The following is an 18316-nucleotide window of genomic DNA, read 5'->3' as shown; positions in this document are numbered from 1 at the left end:
GCTAGATGGTTGTTGCGAGCCCCGATGGAGAAATTGAGGGGCGTTATCCATCTGGCATGTTTATCAACCATCCCGGTATCTCTTGCACCAAATACCTTATTTACCTTTATACCTTGCAGCAAATACCTGTGACGCATGATTGTACATATATGTGTCACACCTGGTTATTTATTTTTTTTCAGGTGAGCAGTTCTTCAACGCCATATGTGAAGAAAATAAAGCTATACAAAATGTGGCTGGCATTAGCTTAAGCTTAAAGCATGCCATGCCATCCCCTACAAAAATCATGTCTTTGTAAGAGCTAGCTCCACAATAGGTTCAGAAATCTTGTGTTTGTGTGTGTGAAATTTTTCATTTCTTTTTAATGGGAAATTCACACTACATCTGTTTCTTTTTAGAACCCCCCCCCCCTCTCTCCCTACATTTTCTATGGCACCCTTAGGAGTGCTAAAGTTCAGTACAGTGGACCGACATAATTACACGCTCTTCTTTTGTGCCAACGTAATGCATATGCCCAAAATCGGTGAAACTGTTGCTTTGGGTGCTGGTATCTTGCAAACCATCTCGCATATGTCACGTATTAATTTCCAGAAGTTGCCTGAAGACAGTGCATGTTCATCACTCGTTACTGAAGTTAGGTTTTTTAATTTTTTTATTCCATGTTAGCTCCGCGAAGCAACTGTGGCTATGAGCGGTGTACAGACGTGGACAGATGGAGAGAGGACAGCAGGAAAGAGTGGGGGAGAGGGGGGTTAGTGTGCGTCCTGGGCCGACTTCAAGGGGAACTCTGCCGACATTCGTCAGGAAAGTCTTCGGAAAACCCAGGGAAAACCTCAGACAGCACAGCCGGTGACAGGATTACTGAAGTTAGGTGGTTAGTCATGCAGAGGCATCTATATTATTTTACTACGAATTGTGGGACACAACTACAGTGTGTCCCATACCTCTGCTCCCAGACTTTGTCCTTGATGATGCAGTACACCATGCTCACTACAATAAGCTGTCCAGTTGCACAGATTTGTGCTGACACAGCTGGATGAATATGTCGGGTTCTGCAAAGTGACAACTGCCAATGTGACTCAACTAAATAACTGAAATTGTGGAAGAAAGATATACAATCATGTAAATTTCAATAAAAGTAATACAGCACATTGTAGCTAAGATGGACCTGATTTCAAGTTGCAACCTTTACTTTGTATGAGCTTATATGCATTGTGCCCATTTTTTCACTGCAGACTTCCTCTTACAGTATGATATAGATCAATACAGAAAGCGAGCAGACAATGATCAGTGCCGCTGCTTGCTGTGGCACTGATCACACTGTGGCACTGATGACAAGTAAGGACAAATATATACAGTAGGCATGTTCCCATTTTGTGAAATTTCAGCAGAGCAAGAGACAGTCACAACCTAATGATGAATCTTTGCTGGCTGAACAGAACAATCAGTTTAGTGCTTAATGATTTGTACAATAGTCTTATATGCTGAAATGCAGAAATAAAAAGAGGTCAGCAGAAGTAAGCACAGCACCGCACTGACATGGGGTCACGACATTGGCAACCTCCACGCTCACAAGCAGCGACGCCCTAGGTAACATGACGAAAACAGCGCTAAACAAACAGATAAAAAAAAAACACACACACAGGACGACGACGTAAACAAGGCAGCACCCTGAGCACTTTTCCGTATGAGTAGCACTCCGAAGAAACACAGCCAGCAAAGAGATGCTCAACGCGTTGCAGATTTGTGACACGCTGAAAGTACCACGCCGACTTCTTAAAACTATAATACCGTAAAAGTTATGCATGTGGGAGTCACCTGCAGGGTAAGGCCACCCTTGCATGAATGTTCTTTCTGTTTACATAGCCTACAGTGATCAAGCACTTGCACACACGTTGCGAACATGACATCAGTCTCGAAAGCGTATAAAAGACGCTTCTGGAGTACCCCATCAGTCGAGAGGCTATCTTGATCGTTACAGTTCACCACACAGATCGTACAACGGACGATAAAAAGGCGATGCGGATGAAGTTATTACGCAGCCACTATCGACGACCGAACACCGACAAAAGCACAACGTTCACCTGCGCGAGGATACGTACTGCTGCCTTTCAAATAACATGGCAAACGCTCTCTATGTACACTTCTTTAGCGACCATATCAGCCATATCTCGCAGAGCTCGTCATAAACAAAAACAGAGGTAGGCATAACCGCCGATTATCGACACCCTGATCCGTAACCACCTGCAGCAGCGCCAGCGCTGCCTGAGCTTTTCTTCCGCTAACAATCTCATAATCAAAAAAACAAACGGGAGCCTTCCCCTTCGCAGTCCTGTCGTATGCTACTTTCTCCCTCCCCTCAACCATCTCATGGCAATGTCAATAGTGCGCATGCGTTGTGGTCAACCTTTGGTCAACTGCTCTTCATAGCCGGAGAAATCACGTGATCGATTTAAACCCGACGTCACTAAACCAATGGTTCAAGTCGGCTGGTGGATACGGACTATTGTGTCGGAAAGAGCCCAGTGGGAGTTGCAGAACTCCTCGGGTAACGAATTGAATTACGCCGAATCTGAGCAGGACAACGATATAACTGTTTAATGATGCAAGATGGCGCGAATAGAAAAACTAAACGAGGTTACGAGACCCGGGCCATGAAGTCCGTGAATATGTTACGACATCTTTCTTCACGCTCCCCGCCACAAACTGGCGACAGGCCATCGGGGGCTTCACGCTCCCACACCACACGTTTTGTTCAGAGTATCTGGGCTTTCTTCGTCGGACTTGATGGGAGAGACGCCAGCGGGTTTGAGAACCGGCGCGCAGGACTCTGTCGATGAAGATCCTTCGTGTGTTCCCAGGATATTGCCAGGATCGGACGGTTTAAATATCACTCGTTGATCCTGCTCTTCGTTTTTAGGGCGAGAGCAGTACTATTTTTGAAATGTGATGTGGGCTAGCTTTCGTTTGTCCCATCCTACAGTTGGCAATACGACGGTTTAAATATCACCTTGCTTGTGCAGTCTACGAAGAGACTATACAGGTGCTCCTTTAAAGTAGACGTGTCTCTGTGGAAATTGTTGAGAATCATCTCGCCATTCGTCGACATCCGTTCATTCTGCTCTGGAGGAATGTTTTGCGAATGGGTCTGTACTGCCGCAATGATTTCTCCTTCTGGTATGCTGACTTATGCTGACTCCAGCGTCCTTCTGAAGCCTTCTGATGGGACTGCAATCTTTCAGGAAGACGTTTCGGGCTTCCAGGAGAAACTTGGTCGATGTAGTCGCATCGCAGTACTGGTAATTACTACCTCTGTGCACTTCGTCCTCACGGAGTGAGGCAATCAGGCTGCCCAGGTACATCTCTGAACCACTTCTTGGCGACTCTTCTGAAAATAAGGTGCGCGAATAACGCATCCTTGCTGAGCTTGTCGCTGTTTGGTGCTCGTCTTGGACGAGATTCCTTGAGCTCTCTGGCTTCACGTCCTCCAGTCTCTGTTTTAAGTCATCTTGAATTCCTCCACTTGCTCGTTGCAGACACAAGAGGTTCTACTTCACTCTCAGGAAAGTCTGTCTGGACACGTCTGGAACTTCTCCCACTGACGGAGAAATTTTCGGACACCGAGAACATCGGTGTATCATTATCATAACGCCTTGTCGAGTCCGACGTAAATCACCCGGAGAGGTTCACGGTGATGAACCGATCACCTTCGTCTTCAGACAGATTTCTGGCACGTTTTCTCCACTTTCTTTAACGACATCAGTCCTGTCGAGGTTGAAGTGCTGTTGAACTTCGTCGTAGCGAGCTTCAAGTTTCGACGGCATGTCTTCATTTTTCGGTGAACATGACGCCTGGTTCTCGGCTACAGCGCTGCTCATAGCCTCATGAGTCTCTCCAGTCTTCGCAGCAAAATGTGACTCTTCAGGGCTGCTGGCTTCAGAGTCAGCTCGCGTCACAACCATGTTGGACCCTACGATCTCTGCACTGTACCTGGCTCTATTCTCGGGCTTTGGTTCTTCCTTCAGAATGGAGGTCACCGCAGAAATGCTCATAAGCACCGAGGGAATTTCTTGTCTCCAAGGTCAGGCTTACTCCCAGTATCGAAGTGCTTTAAAACAGTCGAGCTACTGACCCGAGAACTATTTCGAAAGAGTGGTCCTCTGCAAGACGGTTTTGACCCAGACGTAGGAAGCTCCATCATACGTGGCCGATACACCATGTCGCAGTCTTCATGATTCATAGTAGAATCTAGAGCCGCTCCGGCTCATGCCATGATAAGGATGTGGTATTCCAGGTATCGATCGCAAGCTGCGCAGACTTCTTCCAAAAGATCTTCATCAATGATACTGTGAATCCGTTCATCAAGCTGCGCTAAAGAACCCGCGTTCGCTTCAAAAAAAGTGAGCTTCACTGACAACTGGTATCCGGGTAACGGAGCCGTTGTCAAGAGGGACGTCAGGTCCGAGATAGTCCGTGTCACCGTTGGTGGGGCTGCAGTACGGAGTTCCTTTAGGCGCTCCAAGTTTTCCATCACGGGAGTCAGGTATACGATGTTGCCCAACAGTCCGGTCAGTACTTCTTGATCAGGGGAATGGGGATCTTCCCGGGTTTCGGCCCCAATGTTCGGACAAGAAGAGAGGACATCTGAGCAGGGGATCTAACTGTTTAATGATGCAAGATGGCGCGAATAGAAAAATCAAACGAGGACACGAGGAGCGTGCCATGAAGTCAATGACTATGGTACGATATCTTCACCACTCCTATTATTTTTAACACTCAGACTCAAGTCCTGAAATGATTACACCTGATCACCCAGTATGAATGTTCGCTAATACGACACTAATTCAAACTTTCGCGCCATCCTGAACTGTCGTCTTGTAGGTTGTCGACAAACACTTTTTTTCTCTCTCTCTGGTGGCGTTGCATGTGTTTGTATGCGTTGCGAACGTCGATCATTACTGAAATCTCACCAGGTGCTATAGACCTCTTCTTTTACAGTCATGTTTCCCGAAAACCTCCCCGCGCGGGGAAGTCAACTTTGGTTCAGTGCATTGAAGACGAAAATGACATTTTGCAACCGGTTTGGCAACTCTGTTTCCTTCCGTATAGCGTTCCTATTTTTTGCGTGACTCCCTTTTGACTGTTCGTTGGAATTGAAAGCAGAACACGTTTCCGCTGTTTTTTTTTTTCCTCACGGTGCTTCAAAACTTTGGTTGTGAGGTTCGTTTTGTTCGTTCTCTACGAACTCTGAAATATGCACTCCATAGAAGGAATGTGATGCTGCTGACCTGTTAATGCTAATGAGGCTGCTGACTGATGCCTCAGTCGTTCCTTTGCCTTTTCTCCTTGACCTTCAGGATACCGACTGAAAGACAGAAGTATCCCGTGAATGATAAGGGGTCGACACGACAGGCACTTTGCTTGTCTCTCTGATTGTCTGATTGTCTCTCTATGCATTCCCAATTTATGTGTCCGAGTTTCGTGGACACGCTTCATTTTCTCTACTTTTATGTCGTCTGCTGTGTTGTTCATGTAGTTATCGACCTGTTGTGCGTCGCGTAGCCACCAAGTTCTTTTACGGCCCCTGTGGCGCTTCTTGGGCACCAATAAAACATTATTATTATTATCATCATCATCATTAAGCATTATTAATGTATCAGCATTAGAAGGCTCATTGTGCGACGTCAGACGTCAGACGGCGCCCTAGCAAAGAAGAAGAAACAACAATGCAAATAAATGATACTCTATACGTTTAATAGTGTCTCTGTGATCATTGATATATCTGTAACAGATATAGAACAGTATAAGGTGCCCCAATTTTGTCCTAAAGAGAATGCCTAATGCTGAGGCATTTAACTCGCATGAATTTCATTGACCGTTCCCCCCAGTTTTTTGTTGCACTTGTTTATGACTTTTTTTTAAGGCAGTCATTCTGTTGTTGATCGATATCTTTCTTCGCTTTTAGTAGAAAGCGTTCTAAACTTTCTCAATTCAATATACTGGTGGGCTTCACTGCACCCAATAGTTGTCCGCCTATAGTTCGAAATATCTGGTGCACATATGCATCTGGGGAACCGTGACTCCAGTATGCAAATTGCTCGTGCTCTGCTGCAATTGGAGGCGTCGAAGTTGGGTACAGACTGAAGTGTGCCTGCGTGTGCCTCCAATGTGCCTGCATGCCAACTATAAAAGTCTGAGTATGCCGGTATGCACTTCTATATCGTTACTATTTCGCGGTGAGACTGAGATATCTTTCTTTCCGTTTACGATAAATGCGACGCGGAAGATAAATTCGGGGCAGTCAGTGTCCTTTTCCTTTGAGTCGAAGTGGAATTTGCTTAGTGCAGGCTCCCTCTGCCGCGATATTTGAAGACAAGTGCGGAAGCATGCAAGAAGCAACAAGAACAGCAACAACTTCGATGCCGTTCTTGCGTGCATGAAAATTGCATCTGAGTCGAGCATATATTTAGACACTTTAGAAATTATCTTGCCTATAGCTTACAGGCTCGAAGGTTTAAAACACAAAATAAGATGATGAACTAAGTAAGTGAAGAACAAGAGAGAAACTGATGTTCTGAGGCTGGAACAACATAGAAGGGACAGGTTGGACCGGTAATCCAGAAGATGTGGGTTCGATCCCTACAGCTGGCTAACCTTTTCAGTGACTTTCATCTTTCATCAAGTGAAGAACATTTTCTCGTCAACGTTAGCTCCATGGCTTGTCGTCTCCCTTACCTTCGTACAAACAAGGAGCAGCACAATAAAGTGTACACTGGAGTCCACCGGAAGCACTTCATTGTTAGAGCCTCCAACACTGCCACTAATTACTTTTCTAGAATTGCGAGAGCTGGAATGTGTTGCCTCATGTGGTTGAAACAAAATGAATGACATGTCACGCGCGACTGTCCGAAGAATGCTGACAAGAAAGAAAATGTTACACGAGGAAAAGAAACTCCAGAATAAAAACAGGGCTTGGAAACACTTTCGCCCATATATATTGGGGCCTTTCGACAGCTAATGGATTGCCTCCGCTCTTTTGAACTTTCACGCTGGCTCAGCAATTTGCATACGCCCGGTAGCGTACGTGCCATTTTTAACCTCCCCATTTTGTTCGCTGCGCATAAATATAAAACACCCAACAACACAGACGTGTCAACAGTTGCAGTAATGAAACTTTTCGACAGTCGCCTTGTACGAAAATGTAGACGACGTTGCGCAACAAGGGCGTGAGAGTACATCTAACGATTTGCGATCAAAAGGGAAGGCAAACATTAAGCACTTGAAGAACAGCCTCACAAAGAACGAAAGTAGAAATGGAATCCCGGATGACCTGTGACCAACAGACCCACGCCTGGGCTCATGGGAACTTAGAGCGGCTTCAAGCATTACGAGACGGCCATAGGCGGAGGTAGACGAACAACAACAACAACATTCCCGGTGTGCGCAGCAGCAGCGTCTGCCGGGGTAAACCATAACCGAAGCAGTCAACAAAGCAGTGTTTCGTTGAGACAGGTTCACAATCTGGACATGCCCAGAGGTGTTCTGCTAGGTTTCCAAGTTTTTTACTTCGATTTCATCGATTTTAGTTGAGAAGCCAGCGAAGTGAAATTGAAGAACTAAGCAAGCAAGAAATACAGTTGCTTCGACTGAAACTGTTATCGCCTGCGTTGCTTCTCCTTAGGTCGAGAACCGGAAACTCCGTGCTGGGCCACCGTTACCGTGGACCACCACAACTAAAAGGCACAAGACGCCCTGGACATTGCACGCTCTCATAAATTTTCTAAATAGTCATCGCCTTTTCCGCCTCGGTGCAGCTACAGAGGAGGGATCGCTTTGATTAATCGCATCTCGCACATCCAACAAAGACGAGAGAAATGGCTCCGTGCCCACGTTCAAGGAGCTCGTAAGTAAGGTGCCCTCGCCTGAAATGCTATAACGGTGACCGTTTCTCGACGCAGCAAGGCTCGAGAACTTCTGCCGAGCAGTGGATTATTTCTCGCATTTGTGTTGGTCTGGTTTGGTTTTAAGCATTGGTGTCCAGCATGAATCTGGCATACGTTTCTCGGCCTAATTGTCAAGGCCAGCAAAACGCATGAATAATTACACGAGATGGATCCTGTACAGATCCTGTTGAAAACGAAGAAAAATTATATTAGCCGCTTGACATTGAAAGTATAGTGGATGTGGCACAATTTAAATTGCGTATGTGATTAAGCACTGCCTGCCTGGGTCAGAGCTCGAAATTTTGTCCTGGAAACTTGTTGTGCCTCCAGATACGACCCTATCGGTACCACGTCTCCAAATCGCAGTTCTGATAGCCTACACACCCGTGCCATGCCAGCTGTAAATATTCCGTTTCATGCGTTCTACCAGCTTCAGTGACGTAAGCAGAGTCTGTTTTGGTGAGCTGCAAAGAAGGACACAACAACAACAACAAATAAATTAATGAAAATGAATAAGGAAATTCGCCACATAAGGTGCGGCCCACTGCCCCAAGGCACAATGGGCAGGATGAGATGTGTCCTGATGATGAGGTGATGAACGATGCTAAATAGGGTCGATAGTCAGTGGAGTCAGTAAGACATCAGAACGGTAGGCAAAACCACAGCACACAAAAACACACACACACAGCACACAGGTACGCAGGCAGATCATAGGGTAGAGAGGAGACCAGCGTCTCGAAGAAAAATCTTGAAATACCCAAGAGCTTGGCGATGGTCGATCTGGTTAGACCAAGGGCCGAGAATCGTTGCCAATGTGAATGGTGCGGCCGTGATCGACTGCAGGCGACACTGTAGAGCTGCTCTTTGGAAGGCGTAAAGATGGCAGTCGCGGAGCACATGCTTGGTATCCGCCAAAGGAGCACAGCGAGAGCACAGCATGGAGTCGGAGCGGCCGATCACATGCTTGAAATGGGGGGGGGGGTGAATGCAACCCCGAGACGAAGCCTGTGTATCAGCGACGCAAAATGGCGAGGCACACGAGAAGGCATGGTAAAGCCAAAGTCAGGGTCCACTTCACGCATCAGAACTCTTGATGGAATGTCCCGAGACCATTGCGCATGTGCGAGAGGCCTCACCACATCATTTAGGAATGTTCGCCTGTCGCCTTTGGGGAGGGTAATCCGCACGCTTGATCGGGAATGATACGCAGCTGCTGCAGCCTCGTCAGCCTCATCATTGCCGCGGATGCCGCAGTGTGCAGGAACCCACTGGAAGTAGATAGAGTGCCAACTTATCTCAAGACTGCTTCGTTACTCCAGTATGTCCACAACCACAGGCGCAAGTGATCCACAAATACCCATGTTCGCTATACACTGGAGAGCTGCCTTGGAGTCGCAGTATATCACCAAGCTGCTGATAGTACGATAGTAGCAGATAGTACGAACGACGAATAATTCTATGGTAGCCTTCCTGAACTGTTTCTCAGCCTTGTTGTACGATCCGCTAAACCCGTAGCGTAGTCCACAACCGCAGCGACCCTAGTAGTGGTCTATAACTTACTAAAAACTAAGCCAGCTGTTGAATACCAAGTTCCAAGATAATGGGCATCGTCAGTTAGCGAAGTCAAGTTTAGTCAGTCAAGTTGGTAACTGTTGTGAGGCTGAAACACACAAACAGACGAACACAACCAACACAAGCCTCAAGGTCATAAGAACATGAACATTTGAACTATGGCAGCCGTCAAAAAAGCCAGACAGCGGTGGGACTCGCACCACGCACCTCTCGATTGCACCTCTCGTCGTGTTCGTCTGTTTGTGTGTTTCAGCCTCAGAACAGTTACTTTCCATCGTGTTCAGAATGTGAAGAAAGTGAGCGCGTGTCCCGTCAGTTGAATGAGACCCCTTGGTATGTCGTCGGAAAGCATATGCCAGCGTAGAGTAATTGCTTAGCGCACTCGACCGGCCATCGAAAGGTGCGTGGCTAGAATCCCGCAGCTGTGGGGCTTTTTCGACGACTGCCATATTTCAACTGTTCGAGCTCACGTTAGTGGTTGTATGGTTCACTATAGTGCATGCTACAAGGTGACTGCACCTGGAAGCGTCTCAGACACAGCGTCGGTACAGTTCTCTGTGAAGCCGGTCCAGGACGCACGATTCTCCCTTGCGATAGTCGTGACGTTGACCGTCTGAGCGCGGTCGACTACGGCAAGCAGTACACTGCGTTTCAGTTGACTCCAGTTGGCTGCGGTGAGGGGGGTTCCAGGTGCACTGCGGGTGCCACCACCCGACTGCACCTGGAACACTGCGTTCTCTTTCCTGGCCGGCAACGTTTTATCTCCACCAAACCCACTTTGCGAATGCTTGCTAGGTGTCGTCTCAAAGTACCTCCTGTCTATCTTCGGTCGTGAAAAAACGTAACCTAGACCAACACCTAGATACGTATCCAAGAGGTTAATTCCTTCAGTGATTACACAGTCTACTCTGAGAGGCTGGACTGTCGGAACAGTCGTAAGACGTCTGTTTAGGCTAATAGGAATGCGATGGAAGTCTGGAAATCGGATGGCTGTACCTGATAAATTTACCGGGCTGCTCTTACGACGTGAGAGTGCCAGGTTGTCCCCGTTGCACAGTTGGAATCTTGTATTGCTACCGGGAGGATGGGACAAATCCTCAGGTAGCAATACAGTTGGAATCGACGACCTTCCAAGCAATGGCGAAGATGGCGAAGTGAACAGTCGAATGTCGAAGACAGCAGTCAGGGCCTCCTTTTCCGTTCCAGTCCCAACAACAACAACTTTATTGTGAGATGATGAATGGGGAGTTTCATCGCCAGGGGCGACACTCTACCCCATTGCTGGTGGTGATGCGGGGAATTAGATAATGAGCCCCTCCACAATAAGGATCGAAGTCCTATGGTATCCAAAAAGGTCAAGAGAGCTTTGAGGGCAGAGCGTTGGTGGGCTGGACGTTGCCGGGGACCAAGCAATTTTGTCAAAGAGTGGGGGCGAGAGCCCAGTCCCAAATTCTCCCTGACTTCGCAAATGCTGGTGAACCGTACCCCACTGCCGTCAGTTCTTGCCCTGCAGAGTCCTCTTTGGCACAATGTGAGCCCCGTACCAAAATGTGAAGCATCTGTATTCAAGTCGAAGGGTAACTTGAACTCACGTGCTGGTTCTGGCGATATTTTGTGGACCCGGCCTTGGTACACAGCTTGACATTCGCAGGTCCACTCAAACAATATGACATCGCAAGTTACCTCTCTCAGCTTCTACTTGGGCTTGATGGCATAGCCTTATGTGTTCCGATCTGCGAATGTGAGAGTATGAAGCAGGCTTCAAAGGGGCAACTGAAGAGCTCGCCGAACATTCCCCAATTATCATGCTCCATGAAAGAGCATGACTCACAACATCCAAGTATGTAATTCCTTTAGTTCTAGCGAGCTCATTTACCATTCAAAATGCATTATTGGCTCAACTACTCGTAAAACCCACACGAAATCTGACACAAATACATGCTCACCTCATTACATAATCGCCTCTCTAAGACAATGTGGCTACGCGATGTCATGCACACTGCAACACTCGCTCCTCACGTGAATCGACCCCAGCTGCACCTATTGCCTCCCATCTAAGATGCAATGATTGTTGGAGACCATAATTCATGGCCTGCGACTCAACATATTGCGTACATGAAATGGATTATTGCGGGCCTTTGGTACGATTTGAACGTGCTCTCTTGGGAGGTTGAAGTGGAAAGACGTTTCGAATTTACCTCACTTCCCCACACAGCAATAAATTAATGTACGTATAAGCGACACGTATCTTGACTAATTGATAGCGAAAGCGACGTTAAGATGACACCGGGCTATTGTCCGCAGGGCATCCCGTGGCACAAGTACGACGGAGTGCACTGAATAATGTGTCTGTTTGGAGCAGTGGTGGGCAGTATCGCAGATACATGTATCTTCGATACAATCTTTCGATACATTTTGTGTATCGGTATTAGGTATCGCGTGCCAAAAATGAGAGTATCGGAGTACCGGTACCGAAAATACATTTTTAGTGTATCATTTATTCTAACGATACTAGATACTAAAAAAAGGACGCAAATATTGAGGCTGTTGTGAGACTTAGGGTCGGCGGCGCTCGCTCAGGCGGTAGTACAAGCCAGGCCGCAGCGGCGTAGACATGTCGACCATAAATTCATTCGAAGCTTATACCCCTGTCACACGGCAAATTGAATGTCATTCCCAGCGAATGACATTCGCAGTGAATGTCATTCGTTTGTATTGCATGGAGCTACACGAAGAAAAAGAATGTCATTCGCAAATGATGTCACTGTCGATGATCAAGACACCAAGGCCGAACATATGATGTAATATACAGGAACATTCCTTATATTTTTATTTATTTTCCTCTAAACCCGTGAAACATTAGGTTATTTCACAAAATCATTGCGTTTCAGACCGTGGTTTCAGGCGACGCTCAGTTGACTAAGTGTTACAAGCCAAGACAAGTACCCATCTAGACCATATTCGGCAACATGGCGGCGCGCGCTGAAGACGTAGTGCCGCTGGCTGACAGTGACAATGTACAGTTGAACCGTGTTATTGCCACACTGTTGTGCTTGCATTTGAAGCGACATGCTCAGCACAGACGACTGCGACTTGCCATACGTGAGCGGACAAGGGCTGTTCGAAGTATTGAACTACGCTTGCATGCCAATGCCATCGCAATGACTGCTGTGTTGCTAGGTGGAGTTCAACGTGAACGATGGGCCTTTCAGCGCAACGAGCGATGGTTTGAAGATACTCTCCCCCATTTGGGCGAGTTCCACTTCAAACAGGCACTTCGAGTGTGCCCTGTTACGTTCCGTTACTTAGTGGAGTCATGCAGGCACGTTCTAGAGCATCAGACGACCAACATGAGGCAACCAATTTCGGTTGAAAAGAGGGTGGCCATCGGCCTTTATCCACACAGCTGAGGACAGAACTATTGCGCATTTATTTGGGGTTGGTAGGTCTACTGTGAACGTAGTCTACAGACAGTTTGCGAAGGCTGTCATCCAGGAGCTCGAAGACGAGTGGCTGCGAATGGTTAGTCCTGGCGAGATGGGGGAACACATGCGAGAGTTCTACGCAGTGAGTGGCTTCCCACAGGGAGTCGGCGCCTTGGACGGCTGTCACTTTGCTGTCTCGCCACCAAAGAACAACGCTGTCGACTACTATAACTATAAAGGGTGGTAAGTTCTTTGCAGCGCTTGTGTTTACATAAAGGAACTCCTCACAAACGTACATGTACTAATGTAAAACTAAGGGGAAAAAAACGGACAAATTACTAGCCGGTCTTGTCTTTCGGATTACTTCTCATTTAATTTAGTTATTTGTGCACATTGCGTACTTACCCACTAAACTTCTACTGCACAGGTACAGTGTGATACTCCTGGCCTTAGTGGATCATCGGTACCGGTTCCGCTATATAAATGTTGGAAGCCCCGGAAGGTGCCACGATGCCCACGTGTATGGACGTTCAAAGCTGTGTGAGTTGGTGAACAGTGCACATTTCCAGACACCAGTGTCAGTGATCGAGGATGTCCCTGTATCGCCAATCATTCTGTGCGATCAAGCATTCCCTCTCTCCCCGAGCCTAATGAAGCCATACGCAAACGCTGTGAGTGAAACTCCAGAGGCACTTTTCAACTATAACTTGTCGAAAACAAGACGAATAGTCGAAAACGCTTTTGGAAGGCTGAAGGCTCGCTTCAGGTTTATCATGAAGAGACTAGAATGCACCTTGCCCAATGCGAAACAAGCGGTGAGGACGTCGTGCATACTTCACAACATCTGCGAAGCATTCAACGATAATGTGGAGCACCAGTGGGAACGAGATGCACATGAATATGATGCTCTCTACGAACAACCACGTCACAGCACAGATATGTGTCATCATGGAGGACAGGAAGTGAGACGTGCCCTCACACAGTATTTCTGGAAGCGGCGTCAGCAGACTTCGTGAAAGTGGGCAGAACTTCCTGTGGCTGACTGCCCATGTGTCTTTTAATTACTGTCGATAAGCATGCCTAGAGACAAATGTACAGTGGAGGCCAAATAAAGAAAAAGGGCTGTAGTGTGGTCTATAATTCTATGAAGGGTGCAGCCATGCCACTGGAGCTGCAGGAAGAATAGTGCATCCACAGAGGTCCATCAAATTTTTTAGCCGCCTGATTAGCATTTCCCAAGGGGTGGGGTAGAAATTGCAACCGACATCTGTGAATCACTGATCTGCGTGCAATTGAACCCCTCTATGAAATAAGGGGATAAGTCGACTTATCCCCATTTTACTATTCCGTCTTCAATGATATCTACATACCGGTATGTACCTGCCAAAATTTAGAACCGTGTTGGAATTTATTGGCCCGCTACAGGAGGGACAATCAGATCTGGCCCCTTTTCTCGGCTTGAGATTTTTCGACTTATCCCCTTATTGCATACAGAGGTTCAATTTCAGTGGCACAGTCGCACTGGGACAGTTCATGTGACCGTACCCTTCACAAGGTTAATGCAATTTATTTTTCTAGGAACTGTACAAGGGCTTGCACTAAGACTTTTTCTGTTCTTGTAGCGTCCTCCATGACCTCAATTTCTCTCCGTCTTAAGTCCATTTCCTCCTTGCGCGCTTCTTTTAGCTCGCAACGTAGCTGACGCTGCTCATCAAGCAGTTGTGCAAGTAGTGTCCGCTGTGTCGCTTGTTTCGGTTTCTCTTTCTGCACCCTTCGCTGGTTGGTTTCTGAACTTTCACATGAAGATGTCGACGGCACTGGGCTGTTCGTGTCACTTCTAGCACTTAACATGTGCATCTCTGACTGTTCTGATTCCAGCGTTGCATCAAATTCGTGGAATGCCTGCTCTTCTACATGGGTTTCACCATGTCCATGCTGCATGCCATTGATTATCTGAAAGCAGAGTGTTCAACGTGTACCAACAAGTGCATCATATGCAAGAAATTAGGCTGCATATGGTGAAAAGTGAAAGCACAAAATGGTGACACCACTGCACCTGCTCAACGGAGGTGTGGTCTCCACAGGCAGACTCGTCCATCAGGCTGGTGTCATTCATGGGTAGGGACCCTAGGAAACGATGGATATCCCAATAAAATTTCCACCGAATTCCTCCAGACCCTGTGGTTTTTTTTCGGTTTTGGTTCCTGAAAAACAAGCAGCGTTTAGAGGATACTGGTTCTTGAGTATTGGTCATGTCACTCATGTGCTCCCTGTCATGCAAACTTTCATGCAACCATCTTCCAATTATGGACAGCTATATGCAGACATTAGGATTTTCCCAACGAAACCCCTGTGCCGTTGTTACACATTACAACGTTACTTAAAACACCACACTGAATGAGTGACCACAAAAGGACGCCCACCCTAATAACGCAATAGATCGTTTACCTGCTTCTGCTCGCGCACGTGAACGTCGCAGTGCCAAACATGCTATGACTGTCACATGCTCAAGCAGACGTGTCCTTTATCACTTCAGGACTAGTACAAACAACAACAGTGAGCTCTACGGAAAGCTTCACCAAGCAGCTCGAAACCCTCAAATATGTACTACAAAGAAGACGTGTGTGAAACAATGGGTTGCTCACCTATAACGGTTCCCCAGGTTTTCAATTTTAGTTTTCACTTCTTTCACCGATTTCACAATTCCTTGGGCAGAAAGCTTCTCCGTGATCTGCCCATACACCTTGAAGTTTCGCTTTGCACGACGCAAATCGTTCAAGTGGTCCTCCCACAAACGTATGACAGCGAAAGTTTCATTGTCGGTCCACTGTGCTCTTTCTTTTTCTATCGGTGCACACTGTGCAGCTGTCCGAGGGTCTCCTTCCATTACGGTTCAAAAGTCTTTCCGCAGTCTCACGGAACACGACGCGTCCGATATGTCTGTCAATCAGTGTCAATGATGGCGCGGGCGGCGTGGGAGTAGACTAGGAACGAGAGTAGTCCTTTAAAAAAACAGCGTTAAACTTCATTCCTCCACGTCAAAAGTTATTAAGTACCTGATACAATATTGGAACACAACTTTTCATTCGTGTTTAGTTTCTCCTTACGGATTATCGTTGTTGTTTTTGCTACGCCTCTGCTGACCAGGATACGCATTCGGTGCGAGAGGGAAAAGCGAATGCGTTCCTCGAACTCATTCGCTGGGCGAATATCATTCGCATTGATTGGCATTCGCTTTCGTCGTGTGACACGAAACGAATGACATTCACTGCGAATGTCATTCGCTGGGAATGACATTCAATTTGCCGTGTGACAGGGGTATTACGTCCGCGTGCGCGCTCCATCGCACAAGGTCGCCCGGAGAGGAGGCCGTGGGCCCTGCCCTGGGACGCGCTCGTGGGCGCGCGCGGCTTCTAGTTGGTTCCAAAAGAATCTCTTCCGTCTCTTTCTACGGCGGGCGCGCCGAAAACGCCTTACACAGGACCAACCTCACGGCTTTTGGAACTGCGCTACCCGATGTCCCCCTCCTCAGTGCGCAAGAGCACGTCCACTTGACTTGAAGTGTGGATTCCGCGTCTGCCATGCAGAAAGAATAACCGCCGGCTTAGCTTGAGCACTGTAACCCGTTCTACAGCTCACAATTCACAACGGCCAACTAAGAAAATCAAGTCAGAGGCAAAGTCAGAGGCTACCGAGTAAGTACTGCAGTACCAAACGATAAAAGCAGCAGAAAAAAAGTTTCAGGATTATTCGTATGTATAGTCAAGTGCTCACAGACCGGTACGCACGAAGAACATTGTCTTAAAGAATTGTTTTTTGCTAGGCTGCTTATTGATGTGATCGTTTCAACGTACCCATGGCTTCAGTCTAAAGTTCTAACGAGACTAGCTGCTTAGACAGTGCAGCTTCATTAAATCCGTGCGGTCTGATACGTTCAAGCCCTGTCAGAAAAAGTGCGCTATAAAAATACACTAAAGGCTCTAGAAATAACGAATAAATGTTTTTACTTCCCTAATCATATTACCAGCTTTATTATATTGTTATTTCAGTGATGGGTGATTTCATCTCAATTCAGGCAAGCCCGTTCGTCGAGGTCCTTCGATTTTGCTATATATTTTTTTGTGTGAAAGCCACATCTTTGTGATGAACATTGGCACAAATCTGGAACTTCAAATCGGAACGGATGCCGAGAAAAAAATTGATGCGCGCACGACGGTGCCTCATCGGAGCGCACGACGGAGCACTCGGGCCGAAGTTTGAGACAACCCTATGCGCCCTACGTACAAGTGACGGGGACGACGTTTTTTCTACATACTGGACTGTAACTGTGTGGCATACGCTGATACCTACTACCGCCCTTTCGCGTGAGAAAAAATCGCAAAAACGCCGTAGAGCGCGTTTTTGCGTGAAATTTGTCGCCTTCCTGTCGGGGAAGTGGACATTAGACCAAATTGATTTTTATACTGAAAGATAGCCTATTAAGTGCTCTTTCTAACGGTATGCTGTTAAAGATTGGGAATGATAAAGCTAAGGCGGTATGAGAGAGCAAACCGGGATCACCATCGAAAAATACGCCGACTTCACGGATCGATTTCTCGAAAACCACACCTTTAATTTTATCTAAAAAAATATCATGTGTTCATCATTCTATAGCCTTTCAAGCGGTATAAATTTTGTAGGGACTAAAAACATCTAACAACCATAGCGGAGCGAAAAGGCGACACATGGTACGCAGTGACATCTCACAGGCGTACGGCGGGATTAATACACCGCAGGCGTGCGCTAACGTCTGTATATCCACGTCACCATTTATTCCCTGCGTTCCCATATGCAGGAGAATGATCCCTAGTAGTTTCTTGCGCCGTCACCGTGTAGGCGTGTTTATATTTTTAAACTATATGAGATCTAACGCCAAAAGGCCAAGATGCTGCTGCCAGCCTTCCGGCTCTTTCCTTGCATTTCGCTTCGCTTTGCATTCATCCGCCACCTATCACGCGTCAACGCATCTTTGACGAACACACGTCCGGCTTCCAAAGCCACGTCTTGGGAGGTCGTTTTCATTAGGTCTGTCGCCGGAGCGCTGTACTTTACAACCTAACACTTCCTTTCCTGTGTGCTTCGTAGAATATGAACGAATATGACCTTGCCAGCTTACCTTGTGGCTACTAATCACCAGGGGAGAGGGTCGAGCTTGAACAAACGCGTGTTCTTGGTTCTGTCCAAAGTGAAGGCTCCAAACCATTCCGTGTCCCTGTTCGATATAGTACCATGTTTCGACTCGTCCACAGTACGGAACGTGCCTATTGTGCGGATTACGCACGACGACATCGTAGGAGGATCTACAAGCAGCGCGGCTTCGTCTCTGTTTCATGCCTC

The 18316-nt window shown here is 47.1% G+C and overlaps 1 protein-coding gene across 1 annotated transcript; it reads left to right on the top strand.

Moving 5' to 3' along the window:
* The first annotated feature begins 12484 nt into the window (after positions 1-12484).
* LOC135384936 (uncharacterized) lies at positions 12485-13956 on the top strand. Its single transcript, XM_064614117.1, has 3 exons — positions 12485-12870; positions 12962-13183; positions 13368-13956. The coding sequence occupies exons 1-3, from the start codon at positions 12485-12487 to the stop codon at positions 13954-13956; spliced, it is 1197 nt and encodes a 398-aa protein (XP_064470187.1).
* Positions 13957-18316: the final 4360 nt, after the last annotated feature.

The sequence above is a fragment of the Ornithodoros turicata genome, chromosome 2 (assembly GCF_037126465.1).
Source record: "Ornithodoros turicata isolate Travis chromosome 2, ASM3712646v1, whole genome shotgun sequence".
In the NCBI taxonomy this organism is placed as follows: Eukaryota; Metazoa; Arthropoda; class Arachnida; order Ixodida; family Argasidae; genus Ornithodoros; species Ornithodoros turicata.
Note: the sequence above shows the minus strand (reverse complement) of the source record. Positions and strands in the feature narration are given on the sequence as shown.

Coding starts and splice junctions, on each gene's coding strand:
- LOC135384936 (XM_064614117.1), top strand. CDS start 12,485: ATGGCGGCGCGCGCTGAAGACGTAGTGCCGCTGGCTGACAGTGACAAT. Junction 12,871..12,961: donor CATCAGACGACCAACATGAG/GCAACCAATTTC, acceptor TGGGGTTGGTAG/GTCTACTGTGAACGTAGTCT. Junction 13,184..13,367: donor TACTATAACTATAAAGGGTG/GTAAGTTCTTTG, acceptor TCTACTGCACAG/GTACAGTGTGATACTCCTGG.